This window comes from Phyllobates terribilis, unplaced genomic scaffold (assembly GCF_046119375.1).
Source record: "Phyllobates terribilis strain yellow unplaced genomic scaffold, ASM4611937v1 Scaffold_14__1_contigs__length_39327217, whole genome shotgun sequence".
NCBI classification, from domain to species: domain Eukaryota; kingdom Metazoa; phylum Chordata; class Amphibia; order Anura; family Dendrobatidae; genus Phyllobates; species Phyllobates terribilis.
The window spans coordinates 21,869,027-21,883,642 of NW_027362774.1; the positions used below are offsets into that span (position 1 = coordinate 21,869,027).

Below are 14,616 nucleotides of genomic sequence, written 5' to 3' on the forward strand. Positions count from 1 at the left end.
AAAGTGATTGCCGGCTAAACCTAATAACTGGTTGGGCCGCGCTTAGCAGCAACAACTGCAATCAAGCGTTTGTGATAACTGGCAATGAGTCTTCTACAACGCTCTGGAGGAATTTTGGCCATCTTTGCAAAATTGTTGTAATTCAGCCACATTGGAGGGTTTCCAAGCATGAACCGCCTTTTTAAGGTCATGCCGCAGCATCTCAATCGAATTAAGGTCAGGACTCTGACTAAGCCACTCCAAAGTTTTAATTTTGTTTTTCTTAAGCCATTCAGAGGTGGACTTGCTGGTGTGTTTTGGATAATTGTCCTGCTGCATAACCCAAGTGCGCTTCAGTTTGAGGTCATGAACAGATGGTCGGATATTCTCCTTCAGGATTTTTTGGTAGACAGCAGAATTCATGGTTCCATTTACCACAGCAAGTCTTACATGTCCTGAAGCAGTAAAACAGCCTCAGACCATCACACTACCACCACCATATTTTACTGTTGGTATGATGTTCCTTTTCTGAAATGCTGTGTTACTTCTACGCCAGATATAATGGGACATACACCTTTCAAAAAGTTCAACTTTTTTCTTGTCAGTCCACTGAGTATTCTCCCAAAAGTCTTGGCGATCAAGATGTTTTCTGGCAAAACTGAGATGAGCCTTTATATTCTTTTTGCTCAGCAGTGGTTTTCATCTTGGAACTCTGCCATGCTGCCATTTTTGCCCAGTCTCTTTCTTATGTTGGAGTCATGAACACTGACCTTAACTGAAGTAGATGAGGCCTGCAGTTGTTGGATGTTGTTGTGGGGTCTTTTATGACCTCTTGGATGAGTCATTGCTGTGCTCTTAGCGTAATTTTGCTTGGCCGGCCACTCCTGGGAAGGTTCACCTCTGTTCCATGTTTTCGCTCTTTGTTAATAATGGCTCTCACTGTGGTTCGCTGGAGTCTCAAAGCTTTATAAATGGCTTTATAACCTTTTCCAGACTGATAGATCTCAATTACTTTGTTTCTCATTTGTTCCTGAATTTCTTTGGATCGCAGCATGATGTCTAGCTTTTGAGGAACTCTTGGTCTACTTCACTTTGTCAGGCAAGTCCTATTTAAGTGATTTCTTGATTGAGAACAGGTATGGCAGTAATCAGGCCTGTGTGTGGCTAGGGAAATTGAACTCCACTTTCCAAAGATGTGATAAACCACATTTAATTTATGTTTTAAGGGGAAGGGGGGACAATCACTTTTTCACACAGGGCCCTGTAGGTTTGGATTTCTTTTTCCCTTAATAATAATGACCTTCATTTAAAAACTGCATTTTGTGTTTACTTGTTTTATCTTTGTCTAATATTTAAATTTTAGTTTGTGATCTGAAACATTCAAGTGTGACAAACATGCAAAAGAATAAGAAGTCAGGAAGGGGGCAAACACTTTTTCACACCACTGTATACCCAGCTTGCACATACAGATCTGCTTCTTTACAGACAAACCCTTACCACAGTGACCATGAGCTCAGTGACAACTTCCACATGTCCAGTCCCCCGGAAGATTCAGTAATACATTGTGACGTTTTCAATTAAATGGCAGGTTTTCTAATATATGGATTTTTCAAGACTGCGAGAGCCACGATTTCTGATCTGGCTTGAAGACTGGTGGGGGAGGGGGAGGCTACATTGATATGGATGATTTGTCAGCAGGATTCCCCCCACCACCCAAACTATTTATTTGGCTCATTAAAAGACAAATCCAACAAGACTTTTACATGGTCAGTCCGTTACTGAGAATTGATAAACAAATGGCTGTGGTAGATCTGAAGTCTCTGTCTCTCCAGCTTTATTCCCCACCCAGCGCCTCCTCTTCCTGCTTGAATAACAACCTCTATGCTGTCTGACTTCAGGCATGGTGCCATCAGTCAATCAGGAGGAGGGGAATAGAGCTGGAGTGACCGAGGCTTCAGATCTACCATAGCTCTTCAGACTTATTTGCATATCAATTCAAAAGCTGGTTTCTCAGTAACGGAGGAACAGACCGACCATGTAACGGTAATGCTGGACTTGTCTTTAAATGGTCTGGAATGTGGCTGATCGACTCCCTCTAATGGAACATCCATATGGTCCCAGTATATGGAACATCCATATGGTCCCAGTATATGTATATTAATTTATGTCTGGCATAATCAGAAAAAAATTATTTTAAAATGTGCAGATAAATGAAGGAATTGGAAAACTAAGTATTTATGATTGAGGTGTGGCGCCCCTGAGGGATCAGTCGCCACAGAGGTACTGCACCTCACTCAGAGGTGTGGTGCCTCCCTTCACCCAAACACCTGCATCCAACACTACACTGCTCCAGGCCGGCTGGAGGGGCAACATGCAGAGCGCAGCTGCTGAGCCCTGTCCCTGGCTGGAGTGGGGGGAACCAAAGGTAGGGGGAACTACTAGTGAGTGTGGGTGAAGGAAGTATTTAGAGGAAGCACCATCATAGTAGATATATAAAGGGAAGCCATCTTAGGGTGGCAGATCAGACAGAAGGGACTGTTCAGAGGAACAGTCTGGGAGCAGAGTCTCTCTAGGAGCTCTGCTCCTCAGGTTAGGGCCTAGTGACAGAGGCCCCGGAGGGGAGCAGCGAGTAGGCTCCGTTCTAGTAAGAAGGGATCCTAAGGGGTACGGCGCGTGCAGGACGGCACCCGTACGCCCTGAATCTGCCAGGTGTCAGAGGGATCGTGTGCCGCATTCTAATCCCCAGGAGGGTCAAGTAGGTCCCGGATCCGACGTACAGGAAGGACTCCAGAGCACCCGAGTGGGATTGAGAGTGGGCAGCGCAGAGCAGGAGGGAGAAGGACCAAAGACGGTCAAAATAGGAACACGAGAAAGTGGGGTTCTGCCGGGCATTCCCAGGCTGCCTGAGGAAGGATTGAACCCCTGCCCGGTGAACGCAGTGCGACGCGGGAGGCTTGCACCTGTACAGTGCACCTGTGGACTGTCTAAGAACTGTGAGTAAAATCTTGGCTGACTGCACTGAGCTGCCTCCGCTCCTTTCCTTCGCCGGTGCCATTTCCCTCCCTGCACTACAACGCCCAGCGCACCTCCATTCATCTTACACGCTGCCCTGAGGCCCGCTCCACCTGTGGGGAGCCATTCCATCACAAGCTGCCATACGATCTGCCTCAGAGGACTGTTGCAGCGCTGGTGATCCTCACCAGACACCACAGGTGGCGTCACGAAAAATACGAAAAATCCCCATATAAAAGTATTCCCCCATTTAACTGACCGCCCTGGGTCACGGACCGGGCCAGCCACCGTGATATCCCCCGGCAACCAGAGGCCCGGCTGCCGAGTACCCCACGGCCCTGGGGGCGCGTCAGAGGTATACAGTACAGACCAAAAGTTTGGACACACCTTCTCATTTAAAGATTTTTCTGTATTTTCTTGACCATGAAAATTGTACATTCACACTGAAGTCATCAAAACTATGAATTAACACATGTGGAATTATATACTTAACAAAAAAGTGTGAAACAACTGAAAATATGTGTTACATTCTAGGTTCTTCAAAGTAGCCACCTTTTGCTTTGATGACTGCTTTGCACTCTCTTGGCATTCTCTTGATGAGCTTCAAGAGGTAGTCACCGGAAATGGTCTTCCAACAATCTTGAAGGAGTTCCCAGAGATGCTTAGCACTTGTTGGCCCTTTTGCCTTCACTCTGCGGTCCAGCTCACCCCAAACCATCTCGATTGGGTTCAGGTCTGGTGACTGTGGAGGCCAGGTCATCTGGCGTAGCACCCCATCACTCTCCGTATTGGTCAAATAGCCCTTACACAGCCTGGAGTTGTGTTTGGGGTCATTGTCCTGTTGAAAAATAAATGATGGTCCAACTAAACGCAAATCGGATGGAATAGCATGCCGCTGCAAGATGCTGTGGTAGCCATGCTGGTTCAGTATGCCTTCAATTTTGAATAAATCCCCAACAGTGTCACCAGCAAAGCACCCCCACACCATCACACCTCCTCCTCCATGCTTCACGGTGGGAACCAGGCATGTAGAGTCCATCCGTTCACCTTTTCTGCGTCACACAAAAACACGGTGGTTGGAACCAAAGATCTCAAATTTGGACTCATCAGACCAAAGCACACATTTCCACTGGTCTAATGTCCATTCCTTGTGTTCTTTAGCCCAAACAAGTCTCTTCTGCTTGTTGCCTGTCCTTAGCAGTGGTTTCCTAGCAGCTATTTTACCATGAAGGCCTGCTGCACAAAGTCTCCTCTTAACAGTTGTTGAAGAGATGTGTCTGCTGCTAGAACTCTGTGTGGCATTGACCTGGTCTCTAATCTGAGCTGCTGTTAACCTGCGATTTCTGAGGCTGGTGACTCGGATAAACTTATCCTCAGAAGCAGAGGTGACTCTTGGTCTTCCTTTCCTGAGGCGGTCCTCATGTAAGCCAGTTTCTTTGTAGCGCTTGATGGTTTTTGAAACTGCACTTGGGGACACCTTCAAAGTTTGCCCAATTTTTCGGACTGACTGACCTTCATTTCTTAAAGTAATGATGGCCACTCGTTTTTCTTTACTTAACTGCTTTTTTCTTGCCATAATACAAATTCTAATAGTCTATTCACTAGGACTATCAGCTGTGTATCCACCAGACTCCTGCACAACGCAACTGATGGTCCCAACCCCATTTATAAGGCAAGAAATCCCACTTATTAAACCTGACAGGGCACACCTGTGAAGTGAAGACCATTTCCGGTGACTACCTCTTGAAGCTCATCAAGAGAATGCCAAGAGTGTGCAAAGCAGTCATCAAAGCAAAAGGTGGCTACTTTGAAGAACCTAGAATATAAGACATATTTTCAGTTGTTTCACACTTTTTTGTTAAGTATATAATTCCACATGTGCTAATTCATAGTTTTGATGCCTTCAGTGTGAATGTACAATTTTCATAGTCGTGAAAATACAGAAAAATCTTTAAATGAGAAGGTGTGTCCAAACTTTTGGTCTGTACTGTATGTAAAGTCTAACTTCAGCCCAATATAATGACTAGAAATAAAGAAGCCATTGTCCCAATATTAATATTCTACCCGAGCAGGGTTTCCCATCCAGGGTTGGTCCATGCGCTGTATATATTGCATTTTAGTTTCTGCTGTTTCCTCTAGTGCTGAGGGTTTTAGCTGCCGTACCCATGGTGGTCAGATATTAGAGGATGATGTTATATCCTCTGACAAGCAATCATGACACTACAGCCCGCTAATGGACCAGCCAACAGGTCACACCATAGAGATATTCCAGTAATGCCATATTAATCGCAACCTAGAAGGTCTCTGCTGCTTCTGCTGATGGCACCAGCTGCATTTATACACATGGAGCAAATCCAACATTACTGTAGACTGTCGGGGCATGCTGGTAGTTGTAGTTTTGCAACTGCTAGAAAGCCACAAGCTGGAGATCAAAGCCCTAAAATATTTAAAGTCTAGCCTGCCATTTTTGCACTTTTTTTGTCTGGTGTAATTGAAGAGCCTGTGATAATCAGAGGGACACAGTTTCTATCAGATTCAGTCTGGAAGTATTTGCTCCCCATCCACCAACACACTACATTAGATTAATAACAATGTCACAGCCACCGAGCTCGAAACAAGCAGCCGCACAGCAACCCAAAGAACTTGGGGCCTTGCCAGGCCAGACTAAAACTGCAGATTTATGTGATACTGGAGGAAGAATACCTCTCAGAATGCGATGTCCGAGTTCACATCCGCTGATTATTCCCCGGAGATCTGTATTCTGGTGTGGACACAGGGGGCAGGTACCTGGTCCCCACCAGCAAAAGGACCAATGACTTATTAATGAGCCGCACACCAAGAAGCCTTTCTGCATTCATTGTTGCCCATTCATCCACATGCAATTAAACCTCAACCCTGTCGAAGTGTAGCAAACTTCCTATCTTTTTACCTCCATTGCTACAAGACATACAAGTAGCATTGTGAGATTGTGATACAATGTATGTAAAGGAGAAAATCATTCCCAGGTTTATGTTACAGGATGGAAATATTTTCCATGTGCCTAAAAGCTTAATTTATATACCCTGATAATGTGGACACCAGCGAATCCACCTCTGTATAAACTAGTCTGTAATACTCACACACACTATATTAGGTAATGGGTTGGCCAATGATATATAAATGAATAGCATTCACTAAATAATTTTGACATTTTCTGATTTACTCCAATTAGCCATGAGTCCCCTCTCCAAAATTTGGAGTCCCCTCTCCAAAATTTGGCGTCCCCTCTCCAAAATTTGGAGTCCCCTCTCCAAAATTTGGCGTCCCCTCTCCAAAATTTGGAGTCCCCTCTCCAAAATTTGGCGTCCCCTCTCCAAAATTTGGCGTCCCCTCTCCAAAATTTGGCGTCCCCTCTCCAAAATTGACCACCTTTTTTGTGTGCATGCATACATCCGCAGTACACTGGCCATGTGAAATTACCATCAAGACCGCCTCCAGAAGCACAACATGAAGCTCCTGTGTGTATTTAATTTTTTATTGACCCACTTTCTCCAGCTATCATTAACTTTGGCAGTAGTGTCAAAAATATCCCTTTTTAAAGGGCTCGTGCAGACGACCGTATTTTCGGTCCAAGTGCAATCGGACAAAACATGGGATCGTGCTCAGACTATTACTCTATGGGGCTGTACACATCTCCGCTTTTTCTTTCCTTGGACAGAGTCTGTAAATCACAGCATGCACGATTTGCATCCAAAAATCAGATCGCACTCTGATCAGAGTGTGATTGGCATAATCGGACCGATTTTCTTGGATGAGAGAAAATACATGTCACCCTGGCCAAAGGGGAATTAATCTGGTTATAAAGAGTAGTCATTTATTGTCACACGCTTGCTACTTATAGAATGGCGGGGGGTCCAACTAGGTAGGCTCGACCACAGCTCCATTCACAGAGGAGACACGACCCCCCATTCTGGTGATTGCTGGGGTTTCTAGTGGTCACCCACTCACCAGTTTTCTGGTCATCACTCGGACCATTTAAATAAACACTCTGGAGTGTCCCTTAAAGTGGCAGAGAGGCCATTATTTCAGTAGTAAAGTGTAAGTGACTCTAGTATTCTTCGCCTTAGTGGTTAGGGCTATACAGCAACTTTAGTCATACAGAAAAGGCTTGTGTGACTTGTCTCTGACCAGCAGATGAAATTTAACTGTAAAAAAAAAAGTCAAATAGCAGATCAGTCACATGTAAGTTACATTGGAGCATATTGGGGCAGAGTCACGTGGTCGGTGGCCAAGAATACGGTTGGATTTTTTTTTGCGATGATTGCATGGAAATCACAGGTCACATGACTCTACTGAAGATCATCAGTAGCGGCACCCAAATGCGACCCTGCAATCTTGACGTTGTGCAACTATGTAGCCCTAGTTTTGCCATCCTGATAGGTCACTAGCGCCCATGCTAATACTGTGAAAGGAGCATCAGTCATTGACCTAGAGCACGTATATGACCACTTCTTCTCCATTGGTGTTCTGTACAGGACTTGTGGATATCCCAAAGATCTGATTGGCGGGGACCAAACCTGAATAGGAAGGCTTGATAATACCCATTCATCTGGTGTATGTCCTGACATGACCAATGACACCACTCAGAGAACATGAAAATGCAAAATTAAAAAAAATCATAAAAATTAAGATTTTATTGAATCTTGTGACAGCGTGGCCATATATTCATCTGTCCTGCAGGTAAAGCAATGGATAGTGAGACCACCATCCTTTATTTTCCTCAAGTGCATGGCGAATTAAGCAGAAATCTTCCAACATATTGGAAATCTCCTCGTCAGATGTTAAACAATTCTGACTCTGAAATGCCCAACTCTTGACCCAAAAAGTCATAACATTGACCACATGCGGAGAACATCACCGGTTGATGATGTGTAGTCTAAATATAAATTAACATTTGCATTTTTGAATGTTTATTCTACCAATTCCCAGCAGTATATTCAGTAATCACTTTTATACTGGTCTGAAACAATCGTACAACTTGTTGTATTGGACCAAATATTTCACCTCCCAGCGTGGGCTACCTGTAGTAAAAGTACAAAGGACCATGGCTTGACAAAGGACCACGCAAGTCTGAAACATGTCGCCTGTGAGCGCAGTGGAAATTTCTTTTCGGCCTTTTTAATTTTTGCGTTCAACCATTTTCTGTGGATCAATGAAGCAATTATTTTAAGAAGATGTGTGTGCCGGCCATCGTTTGGACTTACTGGAGTATTTTGCCGTGCACCCCAACAGGTGAGCTGATTTGGAATTTGCTCTTTTTTTCACATTAAAATTACAAAGTCTGCCCATTTCGCCCCAACATAATAAGCTTTTAACAGTCTCCAGAAATGGTTAATATATGATCTGCTGCATTAACAGCAAGGTGGTTCTTACCTATAATGATGGCACAAGCGCTTACAAGGCCTATCTCTTTTTTAAGGGTGACTTTTTCTGTGGTGGGGTCCGGGCTTGGCGTGGCATTAGGAAGGTGCGGTGTGGGCTCTGGTGGCCCATGCCCTGGACTAGGGCTGCTGCAGTTGGAGTTTTTGATCTCATTCTCCCCTGCCATGTCTCCCGTGTGTCCTGAATTCCTTCAGCCCAGCTCAGCTGCCAGCCAAGACCCTTGTGCAGTTCAGGGTGAACGTCCCGGTCTGTTCTTGCAGGGGACCTTGCGTCTACCAGGTACCCTCTCTCTGCTGCACCTGCAGAGCTTACAGTGACACCACAGAGACTTGCACACACAGAGTACACTTTACATGCTGCTTTCCACAATCAGGTCCAAGAGGAGGGGGCATTCTTTCTCCGCTCTTAAAGACACAGAGCTTTCATCCAATGCCCACCCCCACCTCCTTCTTTTTTTTTTTTTTTCTTCTCCAGCGAAGAAAAAAAATTCATTATCATCTTTCAACTGTTAATGCAAATAGTTTCAGCACTTAGGTATTTAACCACACCGCAGGGTTCCTCCTGAAAATCCCTGTTAATCTCCATTATATTGGTCAGATCCATTTTTTTCCAGCATCACGTGAATATAGTTTTCTTGTTCGGGGTAGTAAAGAGGAATGCAGGCAATGAGTACTTGGCTGATTTATGACTTTCAACATTTGCAAACTCTTATGAAATGAACAATTTTTGAAAAATTTTCCATATGTTTTCAGTAGTTTTCTGCAGTACTTTTTTTTTTAGGTCGCATTCTCCAGAAATGTGTCTTTATTTTAATCCATAGTTAAAACTATATGTGAGACGTTGCTTCAATGCTCTGGTGCAAGTTTCTAACTTGATGGTCAATTACTTTACATGCCGATGAAGCACATATATGGCATCTATGGGCGTTATGACGTGCCCCCTGGGCCGTGGGGTACTCGGCAGCCGGGCCTCTGGTTGCCGGGGGATATCACAGTAGCTGGCCCGGTCCGTGACCCAGGCGGTCAGTAAAAGGGGGGATATTTATAAGGGATTTAAAGTGTTCGTGACGCCACCTGTGGAATGCGGCTAAGGGGTGCCACCGCTGCGGAGCAGTCCTCTGGAGCTGGTGTTACGGCAGCAGGGATGGTGTGGCTCTCCACAGGTAGAGCTAGCTCCAGGGCAGCGTGGGGTGTAATGGATGGTGGTGCAGGGGTGAGACGGCAGGATGGTCCCGGAGGAAAGACGGACACTCACACGGGGGTAAGCTTCAGTACCTTTACTGGTGATGGTGCAGGCACGGTCCAGGGTACTCCGGACGAAGGGCGCATTTTTGGACTCTCCCCAGTGAGCGGGTATAGGGCCTCCTGATCCGTGGCTTTACTCGCTAAGCTTCTGGCCTGCCTGGAGCTAGGCCTAGCTTGGTTACTGTCTCTCTTTGCACCTGCTGACCTGGTGGTAGGGCCTTCTCTTGGAGATCACTCTCCCTGGATGCTGGGGCCTCCGTGACTCCTAGCCCTGGTACTGTAATCAGTGTTTGGTGAACCTGGGACCTGTAGTCCTCCAGGGGTTCCGGTGATTCCCACTGGGTGTAAAGGGTCCCTGTAGGCGCAGACCCGGTGTCCGGTATATATATCGGGGTGAGCCTGGTATGCTCCTCTTCCCCCTTGCTACTTCTTCCTTCTCCTCTCGCCTTCGGCCACTCAGGGCTCTCACTAAGCCTTTACACGTGCTGTAGGCCTCGGCTCGCCTAAGCACAGCAGCCAGCTTGCTGCCTCTTTGCTGCTCTCTGAGCGTCAGCACGCTCTCAGACCCTCTCTGTCTGACTGAACACTAACTGAGCTGCCTGGCTCCACCCTCCCTAAATATATCCCTATCAGGGCTCCCTCTGCTGGTCTGGGGTGGTAGGGTGGAGGTGTGTGAATGTGTGAGGGCCTCTTGTGGAGAAGTCCATCCATGCACCCTTCTGGGTTCTGTGGCACCAATGTGCAGCAGGGCGCCACAGTTATATATTCCTTTCTATAGGGGATACCTTTTCTTGAGGTTACTGTAAAGGCATTACATATTGTACGCAGATTCTATTTAATGCATATTTTCTTTTATTCCTGCGTTTTTTTGGTTGCAAAAAATGCAATAAGGCATCAGTTTCAATTAGGTTCCTTATTCAAGTGAATGGGTAAAATCCATATAAAAAAAGGTGCATTTCTGCAGCACAAATGACATACTGTGGATTTATAAAAACAAAAGCCAGTTACTGATCTGATTTTGTACTCCCCCCCAAAAAAATGCAGCAAGTGGTTGGGATTAGGTTAAATGTCATTCACGGTGACAGTTCTGTAAAATGCTGCGGCTTTTACACATGGAAAATTCACACCAAATATGCAACGTGAGGACCTAGCTTTAAGGGCTCATGCAGACGAGAATATAAATTGGATGTGTGCTATCCAATTTTTATACTAACAGAAGAATGCCGTGCACCATTCTGTTGTCCTTGCACACTTGGTGCAACCCTCCTCAAGGTTGTAGAAATACAGAGAAATCCAGGATCCAGGGCACCAGACTGCCTCCTTTTGGTATCCTTATTAGTGCAGAAAAATCACAACGTTTCGGCTGCACAGGGCCTTTATCAAGCCATAGAAAAAGAGCAAAATCCAGAAACTAGGGCACCAGACGACATCCTTTTGGGAGCTTAATTAGTGCAGAAAAATTACTATATTTCTGCAGCACAGGGCTTTTATCAAACCTTATAAAAAAAAAGAGAGAAATCCATAAACCAGGGCACCAGACGTCTTTCTTTTGATATCTTTATTATTGCAGAAAAATCACAACGTTTTGGCCAAACAGGGCCTTTATCAAGTCATAGAGAAAGAGAGTAATCCAAGAACCATATGCATATCTCTTTTTCTATGGCTTGATGAAGGCCCTACACGGCCGAAATGTTATGATTTTTCTTCACTAATAAATTTACCAAAAGGAGAACGTCTGGTGCCCTGGTTCCTGAATTTATCGGTATTGCTATCCAATTTTTAATCGGACAGCATACTGGCCCATGTTATATAATAGTGCTGTTCAGATGAATGATTTTTTTTCTCGGTCCGACTGTCCGTGAGTAATAAAATCACAGCAGGTGCTACATTCATCCGAGTCTTGGATGAGACTCACACATTCAAGTCTATGGGTGTGTGGAAAAAATCGGATCCCACACGAACCATCAGAGAGGCATCCAATTTTTACAGATACATTTCTATTATAAACCTAGGAAGCTGTAGGTGATCATGTATATGTTTTAACGTAGTTGTATGAAAACGGATCACATTACGTGGATACACGGATGAAAATTAGAAGAAAATCATTATTCTGGATTAAACTTGAACGATTTTTGATACGCTCTTCTGCTTCCACCCTAAGGGTCAACCTATCTTGTAGTTGTCTCACCTGTGCACAGGTGATTCATGTGTGATAGTTGAGGGTTTGTCGGCTGGGAATCCCCCCCCACTAAGCTTTAGAATAGAGTCGTTGTGCTCCTAAAGGATCAGAACTCACTTTTATGGGATTAATAGGACAAGTTGTCAATCGCTCCTACAGGCGTGAATATAGAGGTCACTCTTGCACACGACCACTCCGGTCACAGAGATTATTCGGGTTCATGTTGTTGGCATTGATAAGGTCCCAAATGCAATTAAACAATTATTGCCGTCCTGTACATCATGGTCTGTAGGTCTGGAAAGTCGCTACGAGTGTAACCCCGTAATGGCAGCAGATCTATAGTGATTGAACGTGCCGATTGTATGTGCTACCTCTATAGCTGCATCACTACAGTGGTTTGTGAAAGCAGACACCTCTGCGATCCTGGCTCTCCATGGATACATGTTTAATAAAGTAAGCTTTTCCTAAGTAAATCCCTCTTAATATACTTAAATACTACATATTAATCCCATGTGGAAAACTGTACTAGGCTCCACAATCTGCAACAAATGGAGCAATCCTTAGACTCGTTGGGTAAATGTTGTAACATTTCATCATATACTTATTGTGCAGATATGTAATATTTGATAATATACAAAGGTATATAACTTATTCTGATGGTAGAAGAAGGGTTAACAATTTCCGCTGGTTCATAAATGGCACAAATGTTGGCACCCCCACCAAACAAAAAGCCAGAATGAATGGCCACTATTCTCCCTTCACATCTCTCCTCCCCGATTTGTGAAGACGTTTTGACTCTCTTGGATCCGATACAATTATTCTTTTGTTTTCGGGGCGGTGTGTTTGCAATGACTAAAAAAAATAAAAAATAACTTTCATCAGAGCGTACCTTGATAAGACAGAACAGGGAGTGAAGGTTCCTTACATCAGCAGGGAAGCCAGAGAATTTGCAAGGAGATTGCCAGCTTCCAGGGACGGCCAGGGTAACTGGAAGTCTCCGAGCTCCACTGCAATATCTGAAAGTTTCCCCCACAAGACAATCTGCTGCCAAAAACAATCATTTTTAAGCAAGTGATACATCTTTTCGCCCAATGCTTGTTCGTCGGGTGATTGGCAGCCTGTATAGACCGGCTGATAATCAAGAAATGTTCGTTCCTAAGAACGCTTGTTCCTGATTATCGGCCAGTGTGAATGCACCCTTACTGTCCACTTTCGACAGAACTCTCTGCTCAGCAAAGCCTAGCATGCATGTGTTTGGGGGAGTCAGGAGAAATGAATATCAGCTGAATGAGTGCTTGGTCGACAACTATCTCATGTCCTTCATAAAAAGTTAATCCTGGGCTGGTCACTTCCACACCAGGAGGTGAGGAGCGCTGGTGACATCACATCTACAAATACGTTCCTGCAGGTCTTGTACAGCAATTTTTATTTGTAGTGTAATAAAAATCTAGGTCCTATCTCATATATTTACGGCGTATTGACATGATATGTTATAAGATGTTAACCCCACCAATGGGACCTGTACCTCTATTTAGAACGAGGCCCAATTGCGTGGTGCTGTCAGATCTTCTAATCTATGGGAATTCCAACCACAGCGATGAGTCAGGTCCTCCGTTCTCAAGATACCTGCAGGTCCCATTTTGTACCATCTTGACCACCCTACTCTATGTACCTAGGAGCTCCTTTTGCTTTGTCTCTGTCAGTGGTTTTCTCCTTACATTCACCCATGAAAACCAGACAGCTCTACATTTCCCATCACAAGATAATATGTAATGTTTGATAAATAGGAATAATAAATTAGTTTGTTAATGTAGAAGATCGGAGTTTGCATTCACCACTTTGTTATATCATACTATTATCTGTGGGTTTTCTATACATTGTGTTTTCCTGCTGACCCCTTTCCCTGGCTGGAGTGGGGGAACCAAAGGTAGGGGGAACCAGTAGTGGGTGTGAGTGGAGGAAGTAGAGTAGGGGAGCACCATCATAGGAGGTATATAAAGGGAAGCCATCTTAGGGTGGCAGGACAGAAGGAGGTTGGAGAGTGAGGACAGTCAGTCAGGGAGCAGAGTCTCGTCAGTAGCTCTGCTCCACAAGTGGGGCCTAGTGATAGAGGCCCAGGAGGGGAGCAGAGGAGGAAGGCTCCGTTCTATAGAAGGGATCCCAGGGAGTACGGCGAGTGCAGGACGGCACTTGTACGCCTCGAATCTGCCAGGTGTCAGAGGGATCAGGCCGCAAGAAGGGGACCGGCCCCTGGACCAGCCGTGTTACTCCAGGTCTCGACTGGAAAAACCGGAGGCTTCTGACTTTTATAGTGCAGTTGCCACAGCCTCATCCTAGTCACCGTGAGGGTCAAGCAGGACCGGGAACTCCAGGTTGCCCAGAGGGACTTCAGAGCGCCCGAGCGGGACTGTGAGTGGGGAAGGGCAGGAGGGAGAAGACCCAGCATGAAGTCGGTCAAGGAAAGGAATATAAGAAAGCGGGGTTCCATCAAGTACTCCTGACACATCTGAGGAAGAGCTGAACCCCCGGTCTGGTGAACGCAGTGCGACGTGGGAGGCTGGCACCCGCACAGTGTATCAGTGGAATGTACATGAGAACTGTGAGTAAAGACTCGGATGACTGCACCGCACTGCCTCTGTCCATTATTTCAGCTGTGCCATCTTTCCCCCTGCACTACAACGCCCAGCACAGCCAACAATATCTACACTGCCCTGGAGCTAGCTCTTCCTGTGGAGAGCCACACCATCCCTGCTGCAGTAACATCAGATTCAGAGGACTGCT

The 14,616-nt window shown here is 45.3% G+C and overlaps 1 protein-coding gene across 1 annotated transcript in view; it reads right to left on the reverse strand.

The window, feature by feature from the left end:
- The window catches only part of SLC7A10 (solute carrier family 7 member 10), a 104,257-nt gene extending 95,472 nt beyond the window's left edge, over positions 1-8,785 (reverse strand). Inside the window, exon 1 of the mRNA XM_073659940.1 lies at positions 8,404-8,785. Within this exon, the coding sequence (XP_073516041.1) occupies positions 8,404-8,578 (175 nt within the window). The 5' untranslated portion in view covers positions 8,579-8,785. The remainder of the gene's footprint in view (positions 1-8,403) is intronic.
- Between the last annotated feature and the right edge of the window lie 5,831 nt (positions 8,786-14,616).